Source organism: Ochotona princeps, chromosome 21 (assembly GCF_030435755.1).
Source record: "Ochotona princeps isolate mOchPri1 chromosome 21, mOchPri1.hap1, whole genome shotgun sequence".
NCBI lineage: Eukaryota > Metazoa > Chordata > Mammalia > Lagomorpha > Ochotonidae > Ochotona > Ochotona princeps.
The window spans coordinates 24,474,874-24,498,689 of record NC_080852.1 but is presented as its reverse complement, the minus strand read 5'-3'; the positions used below and the strand labels follow the sequence as shown (position 1 = coordinate 24,498,689).

The window sequence follows — 23,816 nt, the reverse complement described above, 5'->3', positions numbered from 1 at the left end:
AGGGTGGGGCATTGATTAAATATCCACTTCCCTTTCAGCGCAGCAGTACAAAGAACAGAGAAAGCCCAGTTACCCACACCAGCTCAAAGGGAATCAGAGACAGGGATCGCATCCACGTTCCAACGGCCCACTCATCTGCACACTCACTCCTTCAGTAACTGTGCCTTGATTGTCCTGCCCATCTTCATCATCATCTTCATCATCTGCTTCTCCTTTCTGAACAAACTCATTTCTTGTCCGAAGGTATAAATCCCAGAGTTTGCAAGCAGCTTTGTATTCTGGAGAATCCGGCTATACATCAGCACAAAGGGAAAAAAAACCACTTTTTTATTTTACTGTAAATTCATCACTACTTAGCAGACACAGGTATTTTAAGCAGAAACAGGTATTTTAAGATACAATTTCGAAAACTGTACTATAAAAATTTAAAGTCCTTATTAGAGAACATAGGGCCTCAACCCCTATTCTGAGAAACTAAGTGTATGTTTTAAAGGCATTCTTACATTCAAGTATTCATGCCTTATTACATTACAGAAAGATGAGGCAAAAGGTAACTGATTTGCTAAATTAAAACTAAGATCAATACACTGAGACTTTTTTTTTAATTTTTCTACTTATTTGAAAACCAGAGACAGACACAGAGACAGACAGATTTTTCATCTGGTAGCTCACTCCTCAAATGCCGTTTATGCCCAGACCTGGGCCAGGTTAAAGCCAGAAGCCAGATACTCCCTCTGGGTCTTCCATCCACGTGGCCGCATGGTACTCGAGTACTTGGGCCATCATTCACATGGCCATCTCAGGTACATTAGTAGGACACTGAACTGGAAGCAGAGCAGCTAAGACTCAAATCAGCACTGAAGACATGAGTATCCTAATCAGTAACTTGAGCTACCACACTAAGAAATATCATTTAGAGCCTGGCACAGTGGCCTAGCGGCTGAAGAAAAATGGGTGAAAGATCTCATAGTTTACACAACAAAAATGGAATATAATTGTATGAACGTTCATCCTATTAGTAAGAAAAATACAAACTCAAGTCACAAAGAGAAAGCACTGATTACCTGTCAGATTCATCAACAGTTATCCAGTGTGCGGCCGCCTTACCTTATAATAGGCCTTTGCATTGTTGAAAAGCAGCTGAAAGTCAGCAGTGAGCAAATTCACATCATCGTACTCTTCCATTTTCAGTTTCTGCTGGATTTTCATCAGGTCAATGGGCTGAGAAACCACCTCATAGTAGTCTGGCTGATTTCTGTTACATTTGCAAGAAATGGTATTAATCAGAAGCTCATAAAAAGATATTTCAAACTGTCTGTGGTAAAGTCCAACAGAATTTGCTGTCAGACTCACTCCACTAGAACAAGAAAGTCACAAAATCAAGACCCATTTTGTGTCCTCTTTTCAAAATAAGTACTAGTATTAAAAAAAACAAACAAGCAACTAAACTATCATCTGCAATCATCTTTAAACACTTAATAAGGTTTAGGATGATAACTTTAACCCCTTTTCAATGGTACCATCTATGAAAATGACTTGTAAAAATGGCTTCATAAATGTACAACACAGGTTATCTTCCTGCAGTCAGAAAGATTTTAGTTAGTAATTTTTCTTTTTCTTTATATATATATATATGCACATATATATTGCATTTCATTTTATGACATCGTTTCATAGGCTCTGATGTTCCCCCATCCCCTCCCTGTGCCCTCCCCCCATGGTGGATTGCTCCACCTTATTGCAGTATTACAGTTCAAATCCAGTCTTGTTTCTTTTATTGCAAGCATGAGCCATGCATAGAGTCCAGCATCTTACTGTCCCGCTCAATTCAACAGTTTCTTGGGGAGATCAACTCTGGTCTGAAGGCATAACTGGCAGAATATCATTCCGACCAATTAAAAGCCATAACTTAACATCAACAAGTTTCCAACATTATGGGGTAAATTAACATTGTATTGAGTGACTGATATGTTAGAAAATGCGGATTCATAACCACATCCTGTGACTACTTCATTAACATTTCAATTATAGTTTGTATACAGTTGGCTTCTACCTACCTTAAAACGGCTATAGGAAACTATTCAGCTGTCTCATGTCTATTTTCATTTTAGTATTTGGCAGCTTATTGTGTTGAAGCATAATTTTTACTGAACTTGGCAGACTTTAGGATAGTCTAAACTGGCTTATAGCTTTACCAAGGCATATGACACCAGCTGAGGCACTGAACACTGTTAGAAGGGATGTACAGAGAAATCCTCCACACCCTAGTTAGGAGTAACTTATTTTCGTGTCCTACCTAGTAAGTTATGTGTGAGTCCCCACTGATCGTTTCCTGTCTAGTTCTAAGCTTTCCTTGTTGTTCTCTGTCTATTCTAATTTTTTGCTGTTGTTTGTTTTGGGGGTAGTTAGTGATTTTTCTTGTCAAGTACTACCCCATGTCTATTATGTATGTTGACTTTATACTAACTAAAAAGAAAATGATGAGAGCCTTGGCATAAGCAGCCTACAAAAGTAATAAGAGGGCTCGGCAGTGTGGCCTAGTGGCTAAGGTCCTCGCCTTGATCCCATATGGCCGCTGGTTCTAATCCCGGCAGCTCCACTTCCTCTCTTATCTCTCTTCCTCTCAGTATAGATGACTTTGTAATAAAAATTTTAAAAAAGTAATAATAATAAAGGACAGAAAATGCATTTAATATATCCAAACAATTTCTTAAAAAAGGAATTAGAAACATAAACCTCAGGGGGCCTGGCACAGAAGCCTAGCAGCTAAAGTTTTTGCCTTGAACGCGCCGGGATCCCAAACCGGTGCCGGTTCTAATCCCAGCAACCCTGCTTCCCTTCCAGCTCCCTGCTTGTGGCCTGGGAAAGCAGTTGAGGATGGCCCAAATCCTTGGGACCCTGCACTCGTGTGGGAGACCTGGAAGAAGTTCCTGGCTCCTGGCTTCAGATTGGCACAGCACCGGCTGTTGCGCTCACTTGGGGAGTGAACCATCGGACGGAAGATCTTCCTCTCTGTCTCTCCTCCTCTCTGTATATCTGACTTTGTAATAAAAATAAATAGATGTTCAAAAAAAAAAATTCAGGGCTGTGGTTCTATCTTGGGGAGGAGGAATATTGAGGGGCATAAAGGGCATTTCAAAGGTAACAGAAAATTTCTTAAGAAGCTCCTTTTTAGAATTTCTTAAGTAATTACATATAATACTTTCTTAAATTTCCAGGATTTCTTGTGTCTATGGTCTACTGGATGTTTATTATTATTCCTGTCTTATTTTCAAATGGACCATTGTGAGACAAGTAAAACCTGTGGAAAAATAATGACTTCTTACTTCTCCCATGGAGGCAAGGTGTGCAGGCCACTCAGGGCGCTGGAGGGGAAGGGAAGTCTCCAGCTTCGCCCAGAAATGTAAGTTACATGACAGGAAAAACCCACTGGACCACAAAGAAACTCACCCTACCTACGAGGATACTACCATGACAGGTATGCTCTTCAGGCTGTCCTGCTTTCAGCATGCTCAATTAATCCATGCTCACTCTAACTGCCCTCGTGAATTCTCTCATCACCCACAGTGCTGGCCTCAATCAGATGCTTCCAGTAACAGCAGGTATCTGGCTCCATTCTAGACTCCTAAGAGAAGAGCTATTCTCTACAAAGAACATCATGGCTATCTAGGCTTTCATCTGTTAGAGACTTCAGCTGCCGTGTAGTCATCCTTTGAAGTATGTTTAATATATTTAAATGCTTTTCACATTTCATTCTTATATAATAACTGCAATAATACATCTCTTTTGAACCATTTGAAAAAATTCTGTCATAATGCCCCATCACTCTTAATGGTTAGTATACATGTCCTAAAAACAAGGAGATCATTCAATCATTGAAAACAGAAAATGAACTTTTAAAACATTTTTATTTTATTTAAAACACAGAAAAATAAAAACAGCAAGATAAATAAAGAGTGATCTTTCATGCTGTTTACTCTCCCAAGTGTCTCCAACAGCCAGGACTGGGCCTGGTCCAAGATGGGAACTGGGAAACCAACCGGTCTCCCATGTAGTGGCAGGGATTCGAATACTGGAGGCCTCCCAGTGTATACATTAGCAGGAATGTGGCCTGGGTCAGAAGTGGAATGCCTGGGACTGGAACTCCAACATAGGGCACGAGGACCTAATTTGAATTTTAACCACAATGTCAAATGCCAGTTTCAAGAAATGAACTTTTGAGGGGCTGTTGTCATGGTATAGCATGTTAAGACTCCATTTGTGGTTCTAGGTTCTCATTTGTGCACTGTTTCATGTCCCAGTTGCTCCATTTCTAATCCAGCTCCCTGTTAACAGCCTGGGAAAGCAGTAAAGGGACAGCCCAATGCCTTGGGCCCCCACTCATGTGGGAGATCTGGAAGAAGCTACTAGCTTCTAGCTTCAGACCAGCCCAGCTCTGGGCGCTGCAGCAATTTGGAGAGTAAACCAGGGGATGAAGATCACACTTTCTTTCTGTTTCTCTCTCTCTGCAACTCTTTCAAGTAAAATAAACATATACACATATATTTTAAAATCTGCCTTTCAAATAAAAAATAATTGGTTTTCTTTTTAAAATGAGACAAACTCTGATACAGCACTACTGCTCAACTCTCAGGCCTACTCATTAGGGCAGTGACTAAACAAACAACAGAACCAGTGTTGGTCAGGATGTGAAGAAACTGGAACCTTTGTGCATTACTGGTATAAATGTCTGATGATACAAGCCACTTGTCAACACAGTACGGCCATTCTTCAAAAAACCAGCAGCCTCATCACAGGATCCAGCAATCTCACTTTGGCAGAAAGAAATAGCCAAAGAAACTGAAAACAGGATCCTGAAGTTCTGTTTGCATACCAGTGACCACTGAAGCATTATTCACGAGAGCCAAGTGGAAACAACTCAAACAACTCATCTCTCCACCAGCAGATAAATGGATAAACACAATGTGACATACACATACAACAGCCTACAATCCAGCCTTGGGAAGGCAGAAAATCCCATCACATGCCTCAACATGGATGAGTAATTTTCAGGGATTAAGTAAGCAAGACATGAACAGACAAACGCTATACAATTTCACTTAAAATAGAATGGAGGTTAACAAGAGCTAGAAGGAGGGTGAAAGGAGTTATTCAGTTTCAGTTTTATAAGTTAAGGAAGCTGCTATAAAGCAATATTGATAAAATGTTTATTTAATTGTATACTTAAAATTGGTTAAGATAAATTTTACTAAGATTGCATTCCATACTTTTAAAAATTCTTAATTAAAGTGTCAGCGTGTTTTGACAACTAAGACTAAAATTGGACTCTTTCATCATTCATTTCTTCCAAAGGAAAAATTAATTAAGAAACACATGGGCCCTGGACCAAAACCCTCCCCCTGTACTCATGTGCCTCCAACTCACCTTCGCTTGGGAGCCCTAATGAAGAGCTCACAAAGGAGTCTGCCCTGCTCATCCTTATAGTCTCGGATAGTGTTGTAGAGCTCATGGCACACAGCAATCTACATGTGGCACAGGAGAAATAGGAGAAACTTCAGAAAGAGCAATAGATAGCTAGCATAGCAATAACGATTATCAAGCATTCTTCAATAAAAATATACCAATAAAAGGCAAACAGAAAAAGACAATAAAAAAAGAAACAATCCCCAAATTATCTCATGGAAACTAAGTCTGAAGCACACTAGCAGTATCTCTCCTATAAAGAAATCTGAGTTCCTACTATCTTTCATCAGATTTATGCTATCTGCTATTTTTATTTTAAGGGAGAACCGAAGAGGCTCCGTGTTCCTGGCTTCGGATTGGCACAGCTCCAGTCGTTGCACTGCTTGGGGAGCAAATCAATGGAAGGAAGATCTCCTTCTCCGTCTCTCCTCTCTGCATACCTGACTTTGTGATTAAAAAAAAAAATGTTAAAATATCAAGCCACAGGGCAGGCATTTGTAGCACAATGGGTTAAGCCACTGTTTGCAGTGCCAGCACTTCTGAAGTCTCAGTTCTAGTCCTGGCTACTCTTTCCTGCTAATGAACCTGGAAGGCAGTGAAAGATGGCTCAAGTACTTGGACTCCTGTCATGTATAGGGGTGACCCACAAGCAGTTCCTGGCTCTTGGCATCAGCCTCGCCCAGACCTGTCTTTTGCAGCCATCTGAGAAATGAACCAGTGGAATTCAAAAACACAAGACTTATTAAGTTAAAGGTTCAAAGGAAAAAGCAGAGAAGCTGTGCATCTCAAACACTTCACCATAAAAGGGTAGGGGAACCTTGGGATGGGCAGATGGAAACCACGGGAGCCAGTCTACTCACAGGATCTACAGTTGGAAGGTTGGAGAGTCTTCTCCTCTTCCGACTCGGGCCTGGTGTGGACACAGAGTGGTGCCCGTCATCAAAGTCCCCACTGACACTGCTGGAAGGGGAGGTAGCTCTTCTTCTTTTGGAACCCATGGAATCCAACTTCTTCTACAAAAAGTAATTAGCCATGTTCTTATGTTTAAATTTAGACTCTGCCACCAACCCCTCAGTTGGTCACCTGCCACCAAATGTCTGGCTCACTCGGGGATATTTTAACCCTCGCAAGAGAGTATGACTACTCTGGTATTTTTATTTTAAGCTATGGACCACTGTATTACCTTCTCACTTAACAGAATGCTACACTTTCAGTGGTGATAGGACAAATTCAGCAGGAGTATACTACTTGTTAACAATTTTGAATAACTCTAAAGGACTGGAGTTCCCCAACCCACATGGACAGTGGCTAAAAGTACTAAACCCTCAGCTCCCAGGAGCCAGGCAGGCCTTCGGCAGTCCACTGCCTCCTCCACTTTCCCGTGGGCCAGGATAAGGAAAAGGGTAGAAAGCCATGCCTAAGGCAAATGAACAGTGCAAAAAAAAGGGGGGGAGGGGATAAAGGAAAACTAACTCTGTAGTGTTTTAACATTCAAATCTGGAGAACAAATGTTTTCTATTCATTGAGGCAGAATCCACAAGCTGTACCCCCTGGTAACCACAGATCCTAACCTGCCCCATCTGGGCAGAAACGGCAGCTCTGTGCTTGCAGTGGTCTGCTACTCCAGACTGGCGCCCCTCTCGGTTGCCTGAGGTATGCCATCCTGGCAAGGCTGAAATCACCTTACAATCTCAGGAAGTAATTGGGAAGAACACCTCATAATGAGCATTTAGATTCTGCTTAAAGTTCAGAAACACATAAATATTTGCTGAGTGGGCTGTTAAGTAATCAATCTTAACACAACTTTACAAATAAGTGTATTTGTCTATAATAACAATAATAAAAAAAACCCATGCAACCAAAGGAACAATTTGCTACAGAGAGAAAAAATAGGGGGTATATATCTCAGAAAACTGTAATGCATATATAATTTTTACAACAGTGTCAAGCAGCATATTGTTAACTTGAAGGTCTTTTTCTAAAGCTAAGAGAAAAAAAAAAGATACCAGTTTCACTCATCAACATTCAAATTGAGGAAATTAAGACACCAGCAGCTGAATGAAAAGGAACAGGAGAGCACTGGCCGCCAGCAGCGAGGAGCCAAGTCGGGGAGCCCCGGGGACCATATCAGAGAGCTCTGGTAAGAAACTAAGAAATGGTAGTTTCATATTTCTTCCTCCAAACTAAAACCCACATGGTGTTTAAAGCAGAACCTACCAAAACCACGTTCCTCCCTTCAAGGTTGACTGCTTACATGGTGTAACAGTTGGAAGCTGACTAAATTAAGCGGCTAAAAACTTCCAAAAGCTTAAGGACAGTCAAGTTGCACTGATTTTTGCTTATTTTATAAAGGGCTGACAAAATGGCCTCAATTTTTTGGGCCTTTTAAATGACCAACTGGGTTTTTTTAAGGACCAATCCCTTTGTAAACAATCTGTGACTAGGACACCCGTGGATCTGATGAGCAGGGTATCTTGATGGAAACGATTACAAAATGTAAGGAAGGTGGAAGGGAAAAGACAAGAAATGACAGAAAAGGGTGCAGACGGTCAGTAATTTACCAGCTTTACCAGAGCACAACCAGCTCCCCGAAAAGCCAGTCTCCGCATTGTGTCTGAAGGCCAAGGGCAGCCAGTGGGAGAAGGCAGGGCTTTAGAAGTGCTGATTCAGTGTTAGTGTTCAAAACTGAAAGAGAAGAACAAGGCAAGAGAGAAAGTGGGAAGAGAGAAGAAAGGTCAGGAGTCAAAATGAGCACAGACAGACAGCACATTCAAACAGAACTGCTCAAGGAAGATAAGAGAACTGGAGCACAGACGTCTCGCTCCTGGGGCACCTATCAGAACCACACTGCTGCGAGGGCTCGCTCACAGCACTGCGACATGGCCTCCATTTTAACACTAAACGCTTTTGCATACATAAAGAAGGCTTGCTGAGGGTCCCCTTTACTCACATGGAATGACTGTCAATTCCAGGAATGAAGCATGCCTGCCCAACTGCCCCCTAGTCAATAAGAGCAGAGTTCAGCCACAGAGCTGGAATGGAGGGTGAGCACATGTGCGAGGCTCACATGTGACGCCAAGCGTTGGCAAGCTGGAACAAACCAAGAATGGCTCGGTGAGCGACAAGTCCGGCAAACTCCTCCCCCCAAAACTCAAGACAGACATCTCTTCCCACAAGCCCTAGCTGCCCAGGAAAGACAAAGCATAGGAGTTTATAGCAAAGTTTTAAAAAAAAGAAAGAATAAAAAAAGCATTCACCTAACCACCTTGGAAGTTCAAAGTTACTTTCGTAAACAAACTAAAAAAATCAAATGACAAAATTTACATAAATTACCTGTGGCAGTGTGGGGAAATGATGAATCATTTACTTATTTTGATAAGAGAAAGGATAATTTTCAAATATTTTCCTATCCAAAGGACATATTTTAAAATGTAATTCGGCAGTTTGGCAAGACAATGTTGACCAGTGCAAGGAACCACGGGAGCCACACTGAGGACCAGCTGAGGCGGCCAGGTCTCCCACTTCTAACTAGTCAGCACGCTGGGGCCTGGGCAGGGCCCTTCCCGCCAGCGCCGGTACCCAGCCCCTGGCCTGCTGGGGCAGGGAGAGGTGGCCAGGCACACCAAACCACAGGCTTCCTGGGTACAGGAGCAGGCTGGCCCTCTCTATAGAGCAACACTTCCTACAGGATGGGTGCACAATACAATTTTAAGAAATGTATTGACAGTGCACTTAAAACAGGATCTGTAAGTTAAAAATCAAGCAGTTCATTTGTTAAGTTGAAAGACCTGAAACCAACCTTCAGCAATTTCATTCTAGGCAGAAGGGATTCCGGAGTTCAACTCCAGGGTTTAAAGGGGACTGGCTCACAGTCACAAGTCCTCAAGTCTGACTACCCAGGGTAACTTAGGGCAGGCAGAACCAAACACCTTACAGTACACAACTGGGAGAATATTTACTCCCTACAGCCAAATGTTTTATTTTCACCATCTATAAACTTTTTCCTATATTTTTTATGGCATTTAGTTCTCTAATACACATGTTTTTGGGAAAAACAAAAACAAAACCAGAATTTCCCAATCAAAATTAAAAAAAAAAAATAGAACCTACAATCCTATCTTCCAGAATAAAATTATGCTTAAACTTCACATTCAGAGTGCTTTGCATTAATCCATGGTCTATTTAATATACACACAGACACACACATACATATACGATCATGTTAACATTATCAGCTAACTTTCTTTAGAATTTATTTAGAGTCATTTCATGGCTCCCGTTTCAATTTAGGGAAGGTATTTCCAAGTTAGCATTCATCCTCACGATGTTTAATGCTTTGAGAGCAGACCGGACACAATTTATATATCCAGGGGATTTGGGTAGAATTTTTATATTGGAGGTGCTCTGCACACTCCCACAGTCACAGTCCCTCCATTTCCCCACACCCAAGCATTTGTTACAGTTTTAATCTGAAACACTTCTTCAAACGATACTTTCCAACCTTCCATACAGGATCTTAAAACTCCAGGTGGGCAATTCATTAACAAGTAACAAAGGCAAAGATCATAGGATTCTTTCACTTAGGTATTCAGTACAGTTCGTTGCCAAGTCGGATTTCGGAAAGAGCGCACTACTTGGACAAAAAACTTTAAAACGTAAAATCATTTTGAAGCGTTCCGGGGTGTGGGAAACCAAAACGTTTTACTCCAACACTTGCCGCTCTACATTATTTGTCACTTGTTTGCCAACATTTCTTCCTTCTCTGTGCCACCACTCTTTCTCTTCACATCAAAAGTTGTACCTTCTAGTAACACTACTATATTTCACTTTCAGAAACTAAAAAGTTCGATGAGGGGGGAATAATTTTTAAAACCAAAAGTAAAGCTTAAAAAAAAAATCCCGATTCTTTGTATTGCAGCAAATGAGAAGCCGAAACCTTCGGGATTTTAGCCTTCAAATTTACAAGGCGCATTCACACACACACACAAAAATACTCGGTCTGAACAGTCGTACAGAAAAATAAGACAACATAGATCATGAGCAAGAGTTGTTTTTTTGGTTTTCTGGTTTTTTGGTTTTTTGCGTCGAGCAAAAACCCCAACAGGCCCCGAAGCGACGGAGCAGCAGGAAGGACCTTCCCGACCTGTCACTGGGAGGGGGCACTAAGGCAAACGTTGACAGCTTGGAAGCTGCGGGGCGACGAGCGGGAAAGCAGCGCGCGGAGTTTCGGGGCCGCGCCGCGCCTTTGTCCCGGCCGGCAGGTGCGGCGAGGCTGCGGGGCCCGTCCCGAGGCCCGCGGCCGCCGTGTCCGCTCGGCCCGGGGCGGAGCCTCCGCCGCCGCCCGCCCGCCCGCCCGCCCGGGGCCCACACAAAGGCCCGGCGGCCGGCTGAGGGGCCGCCGCCCCGCCCGCCCCGGGCCCGGTCTTCTTACCCAGCCGCTCCGCCGCCTGCAGCCCCGGCCGCGGTCGCCGACCGCCACGCCCCGCCCCGCGGCCGCCACGGCTGCTGCTATTGCTCGTCCGGCCGCGGCCTCTGCCGTCGCTCCGGCACCCGCCGCCCTCACCGCCCTCACCCCTCCCAAGGCCGCCGCCGTAAAACCAGCCCGGCTGCCGCCAAGCGAGCCCGGCCGCGCGCGACACTGCGTGCGCGCTCACGCGGAAGCGAGGCGGCGCGCTTTGCGGCAGTAACGTCACTGCCAGACGCCCGTTCGCGGGCGTCACTCCGCACGTGGCGCTCGGCCGAGGAGGTCGTTGCTCCTTCCTTCTGTGTCCCCGCCGGGTTCTGCAGCCAACATGAAGAGACCCAGTGAGTGGGATCGGGGGCCGGGCATGGAGGAGCCCTTTCTTCTGGGTGGTCTCTGATGCCACCCGGTGTACCTGCGAGCGTGGGGGCCCTGCCTCTGGGCCCGGCACCCTGCCCTGGCCCGCCCTGTGCCGACTGGGTTGGACGCGGGCCGCACTGCGGGAGGGAGGTTGTGCCGGAGGGTGGAGAGCGAGCGAGCCCAGGTGTCAGGGCCGCGGTTTTCCCTTCTTTGGCCACGTGCAGTTGGCCTCACCAGGCGGGGAGCCATTTTCTAAGCACCAAGTGGCTGTCCTTCTGGGTCTCTCGCGCTCCTGCGATTGATCTCTAATCTAATAACGGAGACGATTGGTGCGGGGATTTCGGGCTCCGTTCTGATCTATTGAATCACAAAATCTCTGGGATTTGAGACCAGCACGTATGCTTTAGGATTTATTTCTTTTAACTTGAAAGAGTTACAGAGGGAGAGATCTTCCACTCGCAGATTACTGCCCAGATGGCGGCAACAGCCAGAGCTGGGCCTCCCACGTGGGTGCAGGGGCCCAAGCACTTGGGCCATCCTCCGCTGCCTTTCCAGGCACATGAGCAGGTAGCTGGGTTAGAAGTGGAGCAGCCAGGACACAAACCAGCATCTCCCCAGATGGAGAATTACTAGCCTACTACCCATAGCACCCCCCCACCCCCATATGATTGTTAGTTTTCACAGATCATGACTTAATACAAATAAAAGTGGGACCACACCGAAAACTGAAGCATTCCGTTTGTGATGTGTTTCTTTGTAGAGTTAAAGAAGGCGAGTAAACGCATGACCTGTCATAAGCGGTATAAAATCCAGAAAAAGGTAATGTTGCGCTTGGAAGAGCCGTACTAAAGACATAGCTAACCTAATTTCTGCCTGCCCTCTTCATGGAAAAGTCTAGAGTAATGGCTCAGCTTTTGGGAAGTGGGCTCCGATAGGCTGGCCACAGGTGTGAGTTCGTGAGCATCAAGAGTGCAGCTTTGTGAAGGTGCAATGTCTGGTGACAGTCTGGAAACTAACATGCTAGTGATTTCTGCACAGATCACCCTTTGTTACTGTAGGATTCCAACTAAAGAGCCATGCCTCTTGGACATTGTACAGGATAGATTAGATTGAACCCATCTTGATTTCTCACTTGGATTATGTTTAGGAAGGTATCTTTCTGTAAGCTAATAGAATGTTTTGTCATAGATTCGAGAACATCATCGCAAATTGAGAAAAGAGGCGAAAAAACAAGGTCACAAGAAGCCGAAGAGAAAAGACCCTGGAGTTCCAAACAGTGCTCCCTTTAAGGAGGCTCTTCTCCGGGAAGCTGAACTAAGGAAACAGCGGGTACGCGCCGGGAGCCCAGGCTTGCCATAAGGGGGTGGCCCAGCTGTCACTGGCTCACCCGTGTCTTTTGTGTCTTGGGCCCAGCTGGAAGAACTGAAACAGCAGCAGAAACTTGACAGGCAGAAGGAGCATGAGAAGAGAAGAAAGCTTGAAAGTGATGCCAGTGCTCAGCCAGCGGACGGAGAAGCTGGGAAGGTGAGTGTGAAGGACAGGTAAGCTCGGATGTGAAGGTAATCACACGTGGGCAGGGGCTGTGTACCTCTGGGGAAGGACAGAGGTGCAGATCACAACTGCTACTTTTCTGATTCTTGGGTGTCGCCCCTCCCCTCCATCTTTGTTTTCCAGGCACCTGCGCAGTGCAAATCTAAGAACAAAGCCAAATCAGGCAAACAGAATCCGAAGAAAGTACACTGCCAGGAGCTTAAAAAGGTATCTTAGTCTAGGTTAGTGCCTAAAAATGATGGTGATGTGTGTTGACTTGGGAGTTTTGAAGTTTGAAGAAACTTGTATTTTGGTAAGCAGTGTAGGAATACAGGTCTCAAAGGTGATCTATTAGAACCTGAGTGATGGGGATCGGGAAGAGGGGTGTCTTATTGGTGTGTTTTCTCCCCCGCGCTCCATCCCTGTGCCCATTTCCTCACGGTCACTCCCCTCCATGGTTAGAACCTGACCTGCCCTCCCAGTAGCTTCTGCTGAGGTCAAAAGCATTGATCAGACAACCTGATGCACTTTGGGAGCTTAAAACATTAGACAGCAGAAGATATTTCTATTTCTGAAAGCCACATGGCTGGTCGAGCCCATTTATGTTATTTCCTGGGTGAGAAATGATGAGCATGTCAGTATTCTTCATGCCAAAGTGAAGACATGAGATCCAACTCTGAGCTCACCATATTGCCAAGTGGCTGGCCCAAGTTCTGAGAGTCAGGAACACTGTTCTGATGGCTTCTTCCTTGACAGGTCCTTGCAGCCTCAGATGTTGTGCTAGAGGTGCTAGACGCCAGAGATCCTCTGGGCTGCAGATGTCCTCAGGTCGAAGAGGCCATTGTCCGCAGTCACCAGAAAAGGCTGATTCTTGTATTGAATAAATCAGGTGAGCAAAGGGGGTGTCCTTTGTCTCCCTCACGCACTAATGAGGTATGAGGAAAATATCGAACAGTCTGATTCTCATTGAAGACTGGTAAGATCCAACTCTGACCTCAGCAAAACTAGTGCATGTGCCCTCTGACTGGCAGACAGACAGTGTGTTGGGAAGTGCAGTGCTCCTATACCCTGCCTGTTGTGTGGTATAACTTTTCATGCAGGAAGCAATGTTGGTGGCAGATTCTCTCCACCTGCAATGCCAAGTGTTAGTTTTAGACAGATAATTTAGGACGTATGTGATGAAATGCTTAAATGGAGTACAGAATTAGATTCCTGGATGTGAGCAGAGTAGAATTTTGAAACCCAAAGTGGGATGTCAAGGTCAACAAATGGTGCCAGCTGGGGGTAAGTTCTGAAAGCACAGCTCTTGGGTTTGTAGGGTGATTCCAGACCTTTTACTCGGTCCTAAAAGAATGAGCAGTGTGAGAACTGGAATATAGAATTGTGAATCCTGAGCTCTGCCTGTTAAAATCCCTACATAGGAACTAGGAAAAGATAACTCATGAGATCTAAGCTTAAGGCAGTTTTGCTAACTCATCTTGGTAGTTTTGCTAACTCATTTTGGTAAACTGACCAGGTTAAAGCTTGTGCCTTATCCCCATTTCCCATCAGATCTGGTTCCAAAGGAGAATTTGGAGAGCTGGCTCAATTACTTGAATCAAGAACTGCCAACAGTCGTGTTCAGAGCCTCAACCAATCTGAAGGACAAGGGGAAGATGCCCAAGGTGCATACAGTTTACCTTTGGTGGGAAGGGTGGTTCTTGCAGATTTTTGATGGTTGAAATATGATGAGTATAGAGTCTTGATTTCAAAAAATGAAAAGATACAAGATCCAACTCTGATTTCACCCAAAGACCTGAAAGGCAATAGAAGCTGATCTTTAAAAGACCTGGGGAGTAAGATTGCTTGGGATTTTATCTGTTATGTCATCAGAATAGTTGAACTAGTTTTAATTTTAACATGTGAAGGCAAAGAAGAAAGCTGCTGCATTCAGAAGTACAGTCTGTATTGGGAGAGATGGCCTTTGGAAACTTCTTGAAGATTTTCAGAAGACTCAAGGCAAAGCTATTCAGGTTGGAGTAGTTGGTAAGTTTCGGTTTCAAACCTCTGCCTCTACTCCCACCTCACCAAAAACAATTTAAAGGGAAAAAATATATAAGTACTTGCTGACAGATTTTGTCCTTTGTCAGACTGATCTCTGAAGGGTTCTAAAAGATCCCGAGTTCAGTTTTTTCCTTCCCTTTCGTTACTTGTGCAAGAAATGAAGAAGCGACAATTGATCTTAGTGTTGATGTGAAGACGCTCAGATCCAACTCTGATCTTGCTGCAGACACTGGACATACAACAAGGCAGCACATACTGAATGTTACACCTGTGGTTTCCCATTTATTGTAGGTTTCCCAAATGTGGGGAAAAGTAGCATCGTTAATAGCCTAAAACAAGAACAAGTATGTAATGTTGGCGTATCCATGGGGCTTACAAGGTAAATAAATTGAGCTGTTTCGTATTTTATAGATTAAATATTGTTTTAATTTGGTTATCTTGATCTCCTACTTAAAACTGTCAGTAAAAAGAGAATGAGGCCAGTATTTAGGGAAGAAACTGATCAGAATGGGACAGCTGTCTAAGTTGAATCTGGAAGGAGGGACACTGCCTCAGAACCTGGCATTGGGAATTGAGCAGAAATTGGTCGGGTAGAAAGAGGACTAATATACTGTTTCACCTAAGAAAGGCTGGGTACACTGGATCTTACATAAACATGAAGTAAATGATGATACACTGGATCTGACTGACTGTGCTGAGCTTGTTCAATCCAACCCTGAGCTTCATGTTCTGTCTTGTACCCTCCCGAGAAGCCATCCCTGTCCCCTGCACTGCCACAGTTCCTCTCTTATTTCAGGATCATGCAGGCTGTCCCCTTAGACAAACACATGACAGTCATTGATAGCCCAAGCCTCATCGTGTCACCCCTCAACTCCCCCGCTGCCCTGGCTCTGCGAACTCCAGCAAGTATTGAAACTGTGAAGCACATGGAGGCTGCTGCTGCCATCCTGGCCCAGACTGACCCGCGGCAGGTACAGGAGTCCTTCCCTGAGCACTCTGGCACTACTCAGTCACTCATCAAATGTGTTTTAAACTGTAAAATTGTCAGAATTTTTAAAAACCAAATAAAAGTTCCTGTTTTGCTTTTTTTAAGGTAGTGTTGAGATACACTGTCCCAGACTACAAGACTTCTCTGGAATTTCTGACTGCACTTGCTCAACGAAGAGGTCTGCACCAGAAGGGTGGGAGTCCAAATGTTGAAGGTGCTGCCAGGCTGCTGTGGGCCGAGTGGACAGGGTGAGGCTTCGCTGCACTGGTATTTTGGTAATCACACACAATAACTGATTTTTGACACACTGTACTTTTAATACCAGGGCCTCCTTTGGTTACTACTGCCAAACCCCTACATCCTGGATGACTCCTCCCTATTTTAATGAGAGCACTGTGACAGACATGAAGACAGACATGAATCTGGAAGAACTGGAAAAGCACAATGCACGCAGTATACAAGGTGGGTGTTTCACTGCTGTCATCACTTGACAGGTTGATTTGTTTTAACAGTGTTTACATTGGCTTGGTTCCTGTCCTAGCTATCAGGGGCCCCCGTTTGGCCAGCAGCGTCCTCTTCCAGTCTACGGGCATGACAAATGGAGTACTAGAGGAAAACGAAGTATCTGAAGAGGCTGCAAAACATGAGAGGAAGGAGAGGGTGGAAGAGGAAAGCATGGACAGTGACCAAGAAAGCACTGATGGTAGAGAAAATGTAAGTGTGTTCTCTGAGTTATTTAAAGCTGAAGTGAGTCTTCCAGCATTATAATCTATGAGGAGTGGCTGGCTGCAGGTAGAAATTATTTTGTAATTGACTAGAAGAAGTCCCATACAACTTAGGTATTTGATTCAGTAATCTTGACCTTGACCAAGGCACTAGTTAAGCCTCCCAAGAGTTAACATACACATTAACTGGATCATTGAGATGGAAGGGCCACTGATTGGGTGCCACTGTTCCTGACCTACAGGAAGAGCTCTCAGACAGACCCCCTGTGGAAGAGAAGGAAGTCCTGCCCGAGGAGTCCACAGCAGGTGGGTATGGGGCAGAAGGGTTGCCAACGGGTCACCATGCTGTGGGGTTGCTATTACTAATTATAGCGTAAAACTTCATTTTCTTTTCCTTCCAACAGATAAAGAATCTACAGGATCTGTTGTTTTGGATAAAGCAACTGAAGATGATGATACGTATGACTTCAGTACAGATTATGTGTAATAGGATCCTGTCATTTGGTGAGGGATTCTGCGTATATCATGTGCTGGTTATGTTATAACTAAACATTGTAAATCTTGTGAATATCTATCACGATGTGTGCAATAAACTGTTTATAATACTCTACTCATGTGATATGTGATCTGGTAGGTTTATCTGGAAACAAAAAAGTCACATTTAAACTGAAAAATAAGTTTTATTTACACATGAGAACCAAGCAGCAGTTAAGAAGAAGCTGTCAGCTGCCTCAGTCGCAATGCTGGTCACTCAGCAGTGGTAAGGCAGGAGGAGCGTATCCAAAGTCCGTCTGGAAGCTGACTGCCAGACTTGTTGCCGTCCCCAACTGCACTGTCTGAACAGTTGCTACACAGATATACAGAAGCCTAGCAACTGTTAACTTCCCACACAAAACAGTCTTCTAGGGTTTCCTGAGAAATGCTTACAGTTTTAAATTCTCTACTTTATGTTTGAGATCTCTGTATGTCTTCGGATTAGGTTGAACTTGCCTGTTGGGTCAGGAACATACCATTTTTCCCAGATGTCAGTGTATGAAGCAGTTCTTCCCCATGGCTTAAAGTGTCCATTCCAGTGGAGTAACTTGGCAGCCTTTACAAACTGGGGTGAATATCGTTTTCCAGCACTGGAACCTTATCATTAAGAAAAAGAACCAAATGACTGTCAACAGTCACACAAGATGGTGTCGCACCACAAATGAGTCTATCCCATCCCTAAGGATAGTTCTTTAGACACCAATTCTCGGTTAGCCATGCTTACCTAGGTGGCGGACGTTCCACATGGGGTCAATGGTGGAGTGCTGCTGGTAAAACACGATGAGCAGAGGGGGTGTGGTAATGCTGCCAGCCAGCGTTCTGCTGTACAGCCCCTCTCTTGGAGGGACAAACAACAAATCAGTCACGAGTACTACACAGTGGACACAGGAGTCTCAGGTCAGGAATCTACTTACTCTGCGTTGAGTCTCATCCACTTTTCCAACTGGCTCGTTATGTTTTGACGTTTCCATTCAGTCATATTTGCAACAAAAACTCCAGGATTGAATGAGCAGGTGCTGGCTTTCATGGACAGTTTACGAATTCTTTCCTTTTTATAATCGAGATAGCCAATGTAGTTGTACTGAAAACACAAAAGGGATGTGTATGTTTACTGCTTGAAATGGAATAGTTTTGCAGCTAGTGAAGAAAGCCAGAGTGGACATCTGGGCTGGTAGTTAAGGTGTTGGCTGGGATGTACATTTCCATTTTTTGGTTTCAGCTTTCTGTAAATGCACACCCTGCCTGCAAGGTAGCCAGTGTTAAATCCAGCTGGGGCCCTGCCACCCATGTGAAAGACACAGAAGGAGTTCCTGGCTTCCAGGTTTGCCCTGACCCAACTCCAGCCATTGGAGCATTTGAGAAGCAAACCAACAGAAAACTCTCTGCCTTTCAGGAAAATCACTTAAAATTTAAGATTTTTATCATTTTTTTTGGGAAGGCACAGCGGAGGAGAGAGGAAGATCTTCCATCCACTGGTTCACTCTCCAAGTGACCGCAATGGCCAGAGCTGAGCTGAGGCTTGGGCCATCCATGACTGCTTTCCCAGGCCTCAAGCAGAGAGCTGGATGGGAAGCGGGGCTGCAGGGACATAAAAAGGTGCCTATATGGGATCCTGGCACATGCAAGGTGAGGACTTCAGCCACTAGGCTATCACACCAGGCCCCAGTTAAAATTTTTTTAAAATGAAGTTGGATTGTTAAACTATGGCTTCCAAGTTAAGATAGAAAACCTGGATTTTTAAATAAGGGACCAGATGTTAGTTTGAGAATTAGGTTGGCAAGTTCTAAATACCTACAGAAAAGTAGGCTTGAGTTTTGGGATGAAACAGAATATAAGCAGCAAAGTATCTGTGAATTGTGAGTTTGCCACCTCCCATCGAACCCTTGCAGCGTGCAGGGCGTCTCCTAAGTGACCTACCTGGTTCCCTGCTCCACGGATGACAACTTTAGTAGAGACTGAATCACAGTCTTCTGAGAATGCAGCTGCATGCCCTGGCTTCAGTGGTGTGTTGTACAGGGCAAGAATATCACCTGAGATAAACAAGCACTGAAGATTAACATTTCCATTAGGAGATTAATTCAGGCAACCGACCTGGGCAGCAAGCAACATGCATGGTAATAGTACATTATTTGGTACCTTGCACGATCACATCATCATCCATATAAATGGCCTTCTTTGCACTGGGAACCAGCATTGGCAAGTAGAACCTTGCAAAAGTTAACTGGAAAAGGAAAGAAGCACCGGCATAGGAAATTGCAGTAGCTGTGTTCTTATCTACACAGAAACTGCTAGAATGTTCTCAGTACCCTTGAAGATAGCCAAAAGACTCAGTCTAGGCTTGGTCCCCAGGAAACTGCATTGTGCCCGGTTATCTAGGAATTCCATTCATTCCCCAACACTCCAAGTACAAACAAGGATGTCTGGAACTCACAGGTTTCATGGATTCCCCCTGGTTAGGATCCGCCTTCACTTTCCCATCCAAGAGTGAAGTGTCAAAATTCACAATTTTGTACCTGATGTTTTTCAAGGAACCACTGTTGAGCCAGGACCTGATGAAGATAAAATGCCAGACCTCAGTTCCGCATAATCATGCTTCCAAGCCACAGCCTTATCTTTGTCCCTTCCTAACACAGGCATAAAGCAACGTAACAAGCGCTGTGGATCAAGCAGGTGCCTCCAAGTTCTGCTCACTCATGGACCCTTCCTCAACAAGATGCTATGGCAATGCTCTTCTAACATGAAAACTTGCTATGGAACTGGGAACATCTCACCATCACATGGGCCATTCAATTCACTCCCCAAATACACATGGATGAAGAAAATCAGTCAAAACATAGCAGGAAAAGCTAATGTGTTACCTACCGATTATTCTAACTCACCCAGTCTGAGGCACTGATATTAACAAAAACCAGTATTTGCACAGACGTACGGCACATTTCTTCTAAACCTGCTTCAGATGAGCATTTTGTAGACACCTGATATATAATCAATGCAGTGTTCCTATTTTGGCTAAGTCCTGAATTTTTGCATTGTGGGAAAATCATACTGACATCTATAAATAAGAACCATGGAGAAAGTCCTAAGGACAGAATGTTTTAAAGCTTTTACAACTGTAAGTCTGTCAGACAAGCTGTTTTTCAAATAATATGTGCTAAGTCTTAATTCATTTTCAAAACAAAGAATCCATCAGATGTGTTAATTACAGTTTCATAAGGGTCATTCACAGGGTGACTGCTCTGTGAGGTATATTTTGCCCTAGGAGATGTGGCAGCTGGCTCCAGCATGTTCCATCTACACATGGCCTTGCTGCTGTTTCCAACACCCTTCCTGCTCCAGCCAGACTTGTCGGAGCATGTCCATGAGACAGGAAATTTGTGACTTATAAATTAACATCCTGCTTGCTTCAGTAAGAAAGTGTTCTGACCAACCAACTGAGCATCAGATGAAATATGGTGCACAGTGACAGCTGATCTACCTCCTGAAATAAGCTCCCTTCAGCATTTCCACTATTATGAAGGAGGGACGTGTTTATGATATAACCACCCTGGAAACTGTAGCAGCTTATTGGTGGTATCATCTCAATTGTCTAAAATACACAGGTGCATAAGTACTTCAGAAAGTCCTATGGTGAAGTGGAATTAAAAGATAATGTACCATCTTCCATGAACTGTTTTTGTTTGTTTTTAGTGCATTTTTTGTTTTGACTTTGGTTGTTTTTGTTTGTTTTGAGAGGCAGAAAATAAGCCTCCATCCACTAGTTCATTTGTCTGCAGTGGCTCGGGCAGGTGGGAGGTCAGTCCAGGTCTCCACAGGGGCTGCAGGACTAAGTACTCCCATCGCAGCTGCCTACCCAGGTCTGCACCAGCAGGAAGCTGGACTCCAATGCAGGATGTGCGCATCTGGATCAAAGTCTTAACTGCCAGGTCAACACACTCCTCTCCATGAACTATGTGTGTGTGTACATGCATACTTATGCAGAGATAAACACATACACATATGTATGTATAAAAACAGTTCCTGAGGCTAGTGTCACCGTGTGGTAGGTTAAGCCTCCACCTGCAATGCCGACATCCCATATTTGCACTGGGATCATGTCCCAGCTACTCTACTTCCCATCCAGTTCTCTGTTGATGCTCTGGGAAAGCAGTGGAAGACGGCTCAGTCCTTGGGCCCCTGCACCCCATAAGAGACCCAGAAGCTGCTCCTGGCTGCTAACTTTGGATGGGCTCAGCTCCAGCCACTGTGACCATTTGTGGAGTGAACCAGTAGATGAAAGATCTCACTGGCTCTCCATAAAATTGCCTCTCAAAAATAACTGGGAAAAAAAAAAAAGCCTGGAGCAATGGCCCAAGAGTTAACTCCTCTCTTTGCAAGCGCTGAGATCCCATATGGGTGCCAGTTTGTGTCCCGGCTGCTCCACTTCCCACTGGGCTCCCTGCTTATGGCCTGGGAAAGCCATAAGCAGGGAGCCCATAATGGTTCAAGGCCTTGGGACCCTGCATTCATGTTGGGGACCCTGAAGAGGCTCCTGGCTCCTAGCTCTGGATCGGCTCATCTCTGTCTGAGGCAGCCATTTGGGGCGTGAACCAATGGATGCAAGAACTTTCTGTCTCTTCTTCCTGTAAATATGATCTGCCCTTTCCAATAAAAATAAAGAAAGCTTTAGCAAAAGAAAAAATAGTTCCTGGATCAGTAGCTGGCCTGCTCTAGACCATCCACCCGAGGCAGGATGTGGGCAAACAGAGCTCACCGCAGGTGGTCAGCTGTGTTATTGAGCGTAACAATGTAGAAAATCACATTGGAGCGGGTGTTGTGCTGAATGCTGTTTATGGCTGCGATGGCCCCTCCCAGCCTGTCTTCAGATGCTGCAATGACCACAGGAATCTCCTCTTGTCTCTCATCTCCCTCACTCCAGGGAGCATTTGGAGCAAAGTCTATAGGCTTAAGCCCCAGAATTCCTGAATCTGAAAAGAACACACACAGAAGACACTGTAAACAAACACAATCTCATGAGTTATCATATATATATATGTTATTAATTATTGGAGGGCTGATACCACAGGCTAAGCTGCGGCTGCCAATGCTGGCACCCTATATATCAGTCCCATTGTGAGACCCAGCTGCTCCACTTCTGATCCAACTTTCTGCTAATTTGCTTGAAAAGACAGCAAAAAGAGCTGAATACTAAACACCTGGGTCTCTAAACCCCGGGTGGGAGGATGGAGCTCCTGAGGCCTGGCTGCAGTCTGGCCCAGGCCTAGCTATTGTAGCCATCCAGGGTTAACCAGTGTGTGAAAGATTGACCTCTTTCTGTCACTCTGCCTCTCAAATAAGTAAGTCTTAGAGAAAAATACTTAAAAGGCAGAGAGACTAACCTTCCATCTACAGGTTCATTCCACAAATGGCCTACAGCAGCTAGAGCTGGCATGGTTGAAGCCAGGAGCCGGGAATTCAATCTGGGTCTCCCATGTGGGTACAGGGGCCCAAGCACTTGGGCCATCTTTCACTGCATTCTCTGGACATTAGCAGGGAGCCAGACAGAAAGCAAAGCAGTCAGGGCTGGAACAGACACACTCATCTGATACAAAATACAGGTATTACAGCTTAATCCAGCGTACCACAGAGCCCACCCCTGACACCTCAAACATCCCTCAATGACAGATAGCATACTTCAAACAACTAATTTAAAAGAAAATGTACCATGTAATTATGTAATGCAGAAAATTTTTAAACAGTTGACAAGCTTTTATGATGTTGGTGTGCCACTACAGTCCCACTGATAGGGTTGCACAGTTACAGGAAATTTAACAGATAAAGGAAAATCAGCAGACTGGAGAGACAGCAGATACCAGGACGCACACTGGTCTCAACCATCGGGAGCCCTGCCCTGCCAAAATGCAAGCAGATGGTGGCCCACAGAAGGTGCTGAAAGGAGAACAAACCCTTAGCAACTGCATGCTGGGGAGAAGAAAGGTGGGAGATCCGCGGGAGCATGGTGAGCACCCGCCCTGCCTCCTCCCAGGCAGCACAGCCCCCCAAAAGCTAAGCAGCGAGCTTTCTTTTCCTTCAACACACTCCTTTCAATCAGGACGTGGGAACTCCAGGTCTTCACCACATACCAAGGGATCAGCAGGGGCTCCCCTACCTGTCACCTCATTCCTTAGCAAATTGTTCAGGCTGAGGAAGTTATGGTGCAAAACCAGCAAGAAGAGGATAACAGCCAGGACCAAGATGATTATGTTTACTGAAACAGATGGGGAAAAAAATCTACATTACATCTCTTTGCCTCTGACCAGTACCAAACAGCAGGACTTATAGAAATGGCATACCTTTGCGGACTGGCATCTTTTTCCTCTGTCTTGTGTAAACATTAGTTATTATCCCTACAAAACAAAACAAGCCCCCAAAGTGAGTGAGTGTATGAGAACAGTCATCAAAAGGCGCAAGCAGGGAGACACCAGAGAAACAGTGGATACTGCACGAGAAACTCGGCTTGTGTCAGCAGTTCTCAAGGCCCTAATTTTGGACTAGAAAATTTTATAATCATATTGAAATACTTCCAAATAACTCGAAAGAAATACACAGCCTTGAACTTTATGTTGTATGCCACCAGATGAAAGGCAGAAGGAAAAAGTACCAAAAGTCCTAAAAAAGTACCAAAAGTACCAAAACCATTACAGAAATGCTTCCCAATGAATTCCTACTTCAGCTT

General features: G+C 44.6%; 3 protein-coding genes and 3 non-coding genes across 18 annotated transcripts in view; 4 read left to right on the top strand and 2 right to left on the bottom strand.

Annotated features, from left to right (window-relative positions):
- PBRM1 (polybromo 1) overlaps positions 1-11,035 on the bottom strand; it is a 95,684-nt gene extending 84,649 nt beyond the window's left edge. For 3 of the 10 annotated variants that reach the window (XM_058678646.1, XM_058678648.1, XM_058678651.1), the window contains exons 1-7: positions 10,895-11,035; positions 8,414-8,553; positions 8,025-8,148; positions 6,324-6,476; positions 5,425-5,522; positions 1,108-1,255; positions 148-291 (exon numbers count right to left, since the gene is read on the bottom strand). In XM_058678646.1, coding sequence (XP_058534629.1) covers positions 148-291; positions 1,108-1,255; positions 5,425-5,522; positions 6,324-6,476; positions 8,025-8,072 — 591 coding nt within the window. In that variant the 5' untranslated portion in view covers positions 8,073-8,148; positions 8,414-8,553; positions 10,895-11,035. The remainder of the gene's footprint in view (positions 1-147; positions 292-1,107; positions 1,256-5,424; positions 5,523-6,323; positions 6,477-8,024; positions 8,149-8,413; positions 8,554-10,894) is intronic. The other 7 variants (XM_058678642.1, XM_058678647.1, XM_058678649.1 and 4 more) reach the window with 5 other exon arrangements.
- Positions 11,036-11,114: 79 nt separating this feature from the next.
- On the top strand, positions 11,115-17,118 carry GNL3 (G protein nucleolar 3). Of its 2 annotated transcripts, none has more exons than XM_004581537.3 (15): positions 11,115-11,268; positions 12,045-12,103; positions 12,473-12,613; positions 12,698-12,808; positions 12,959-13,042; positions 13,571-13,703; positions 14,366-14,478; positions 14,722-14,839; positions 15,149-15,236; positions 15,654-15,828; positions 15,951-16,093; positions 16,171-16,307; positions 16,387-16,559; positions 16,813-16,876; positions 16,975-17,118. In XM_004581537.3, the coding sequence occupies exons 1-15, from the start codon at positions 11,256-11,258 to the stop codon at positions 17,055-17,057; spliced, it is 1,635 nt and encodes a 544-aa protein (XP_004581594.2). In that variant the 5' UTR covers positions 11,115-11,255; the 3' UTR covers positions 17,058-17,118. The 2 variants fall into 2 exon arrangements, with proteins under 2 accessions (XP_004581594.2, XP_058534635.1); XM_058678652.1 differs by lacking the exon at positions 11,115-11,268 and adding an exon at positions 11,587-11,680.
- On the top strand, positions 13,745-13,820 carry LOC118760312 (small nucleolar RNA SNORD19). Its single transcript, XR_004996711.2, has one exon. It is a non-coding gene; the product is annotated as a small nucleolar RNA SNORD19 (small nucleolar RNA).
- On the top strand, positions 14,526-14,607 carry LOC118760316 (small nucleolar RNA SNORD19B). The gene has a single exon (XR_004996714.1). It is a non-coding gene; the product is annotated as a small nucleolar RNA SNORD19B (small nucleolar RNA).
- LOC118760313 (small nucleolar RNA SNORD69) lies at positions 15,510-15,586 on the top strand. Its single transcript, XR_004996712.2, has one exon. It is a non-coding gene; the product is annotated as a small nucleolar RNA SNORD69 (small nucleolar RNA).
- A 157-nt stretch (positions 17,119-17,275) lies between the features above and the next one.
- On the bottom strand, positions 17,276-23,552 carry GLT8D1 (glycosyltransferase 8 domain containing 1). Of its 3 annotated transcripts, XM_004581538.3 has the most exons (9): positions 23,434-23,551; positions 23,250-23,348; positions 21,855-22,068; positions 19,536-19,653; positions 19,241-19,325; positions 19,022-19,134; positions 18,019-18,185; positions 17,829-17,941; positions 17,276-17,701 (listed from the first exon to the last, which is right to left on the bottom strand). In XM_004581538.3, exons 1-9 carry the CDS (start codon positions 23,447-23,449, stop codon positions 17,511-17,513), a joined length of 1,116 nt encoding a protein of 371 aa, XP_004581595.1. In that variant the 5' UTR covers positions 23,450-23,551; the 3' UTR covers positions 17,276-17,510. The 3 variants fall into 3 exon arrangements, with proteins under 3 accessions (XP_004581595.1, XP_058534864.1, XP_058534866.1); XM_058678883.1 differs by lacking the exon at positions 17,276-17,701 and having other exon boundaries at positions 17,855-17,939; positions 23,434-23,552; XM_058678881.1 differs by lacking the exons at positions 21,855-22,068; positions 23,434-23,551 and having other exon boundaries at positions 23,250-23,350.
- Positions 23,553-23,816: the final 264 nt, after the last annotated feature.

Bases quoted from the DNA above. Each gene is read 5' to 3' on its own strand.
- GLT8D1 (XM_004581538.3), bottom strand. The intron at 19,654-21,854 runs GTGAGCTCTGTT...TATCTTCATCAG, and splicing joins AACACAGCTGACCACCTGCG to GTCCTGGCTCAACAGTGGTT. The intron at 19,326-19,535 runs GTGAGTTCCAGA...TTCCTTTTCCAG, and splicing joins AGGGGGAATCCATGAAACCT to TTAACTTTTGCAAGGTTCTA.
- GNL3 (XM_004581537.3), top strand. The intron at 12,809-12,958 runs GTGAGTGTGAAG...TTTGTTTTCCAG, and splicing joins CGGACGGAGAAGCTGGGAAG to GCACCTGCGCAGTGCAAATC. The intron at 16,877-16,974 runs GTGGGTATGGGG...TCCTTCCAACAG, and splicing joins GCCCGAGGAGTCCACAGCAG to ATAAAGAATCTACAGGATCT.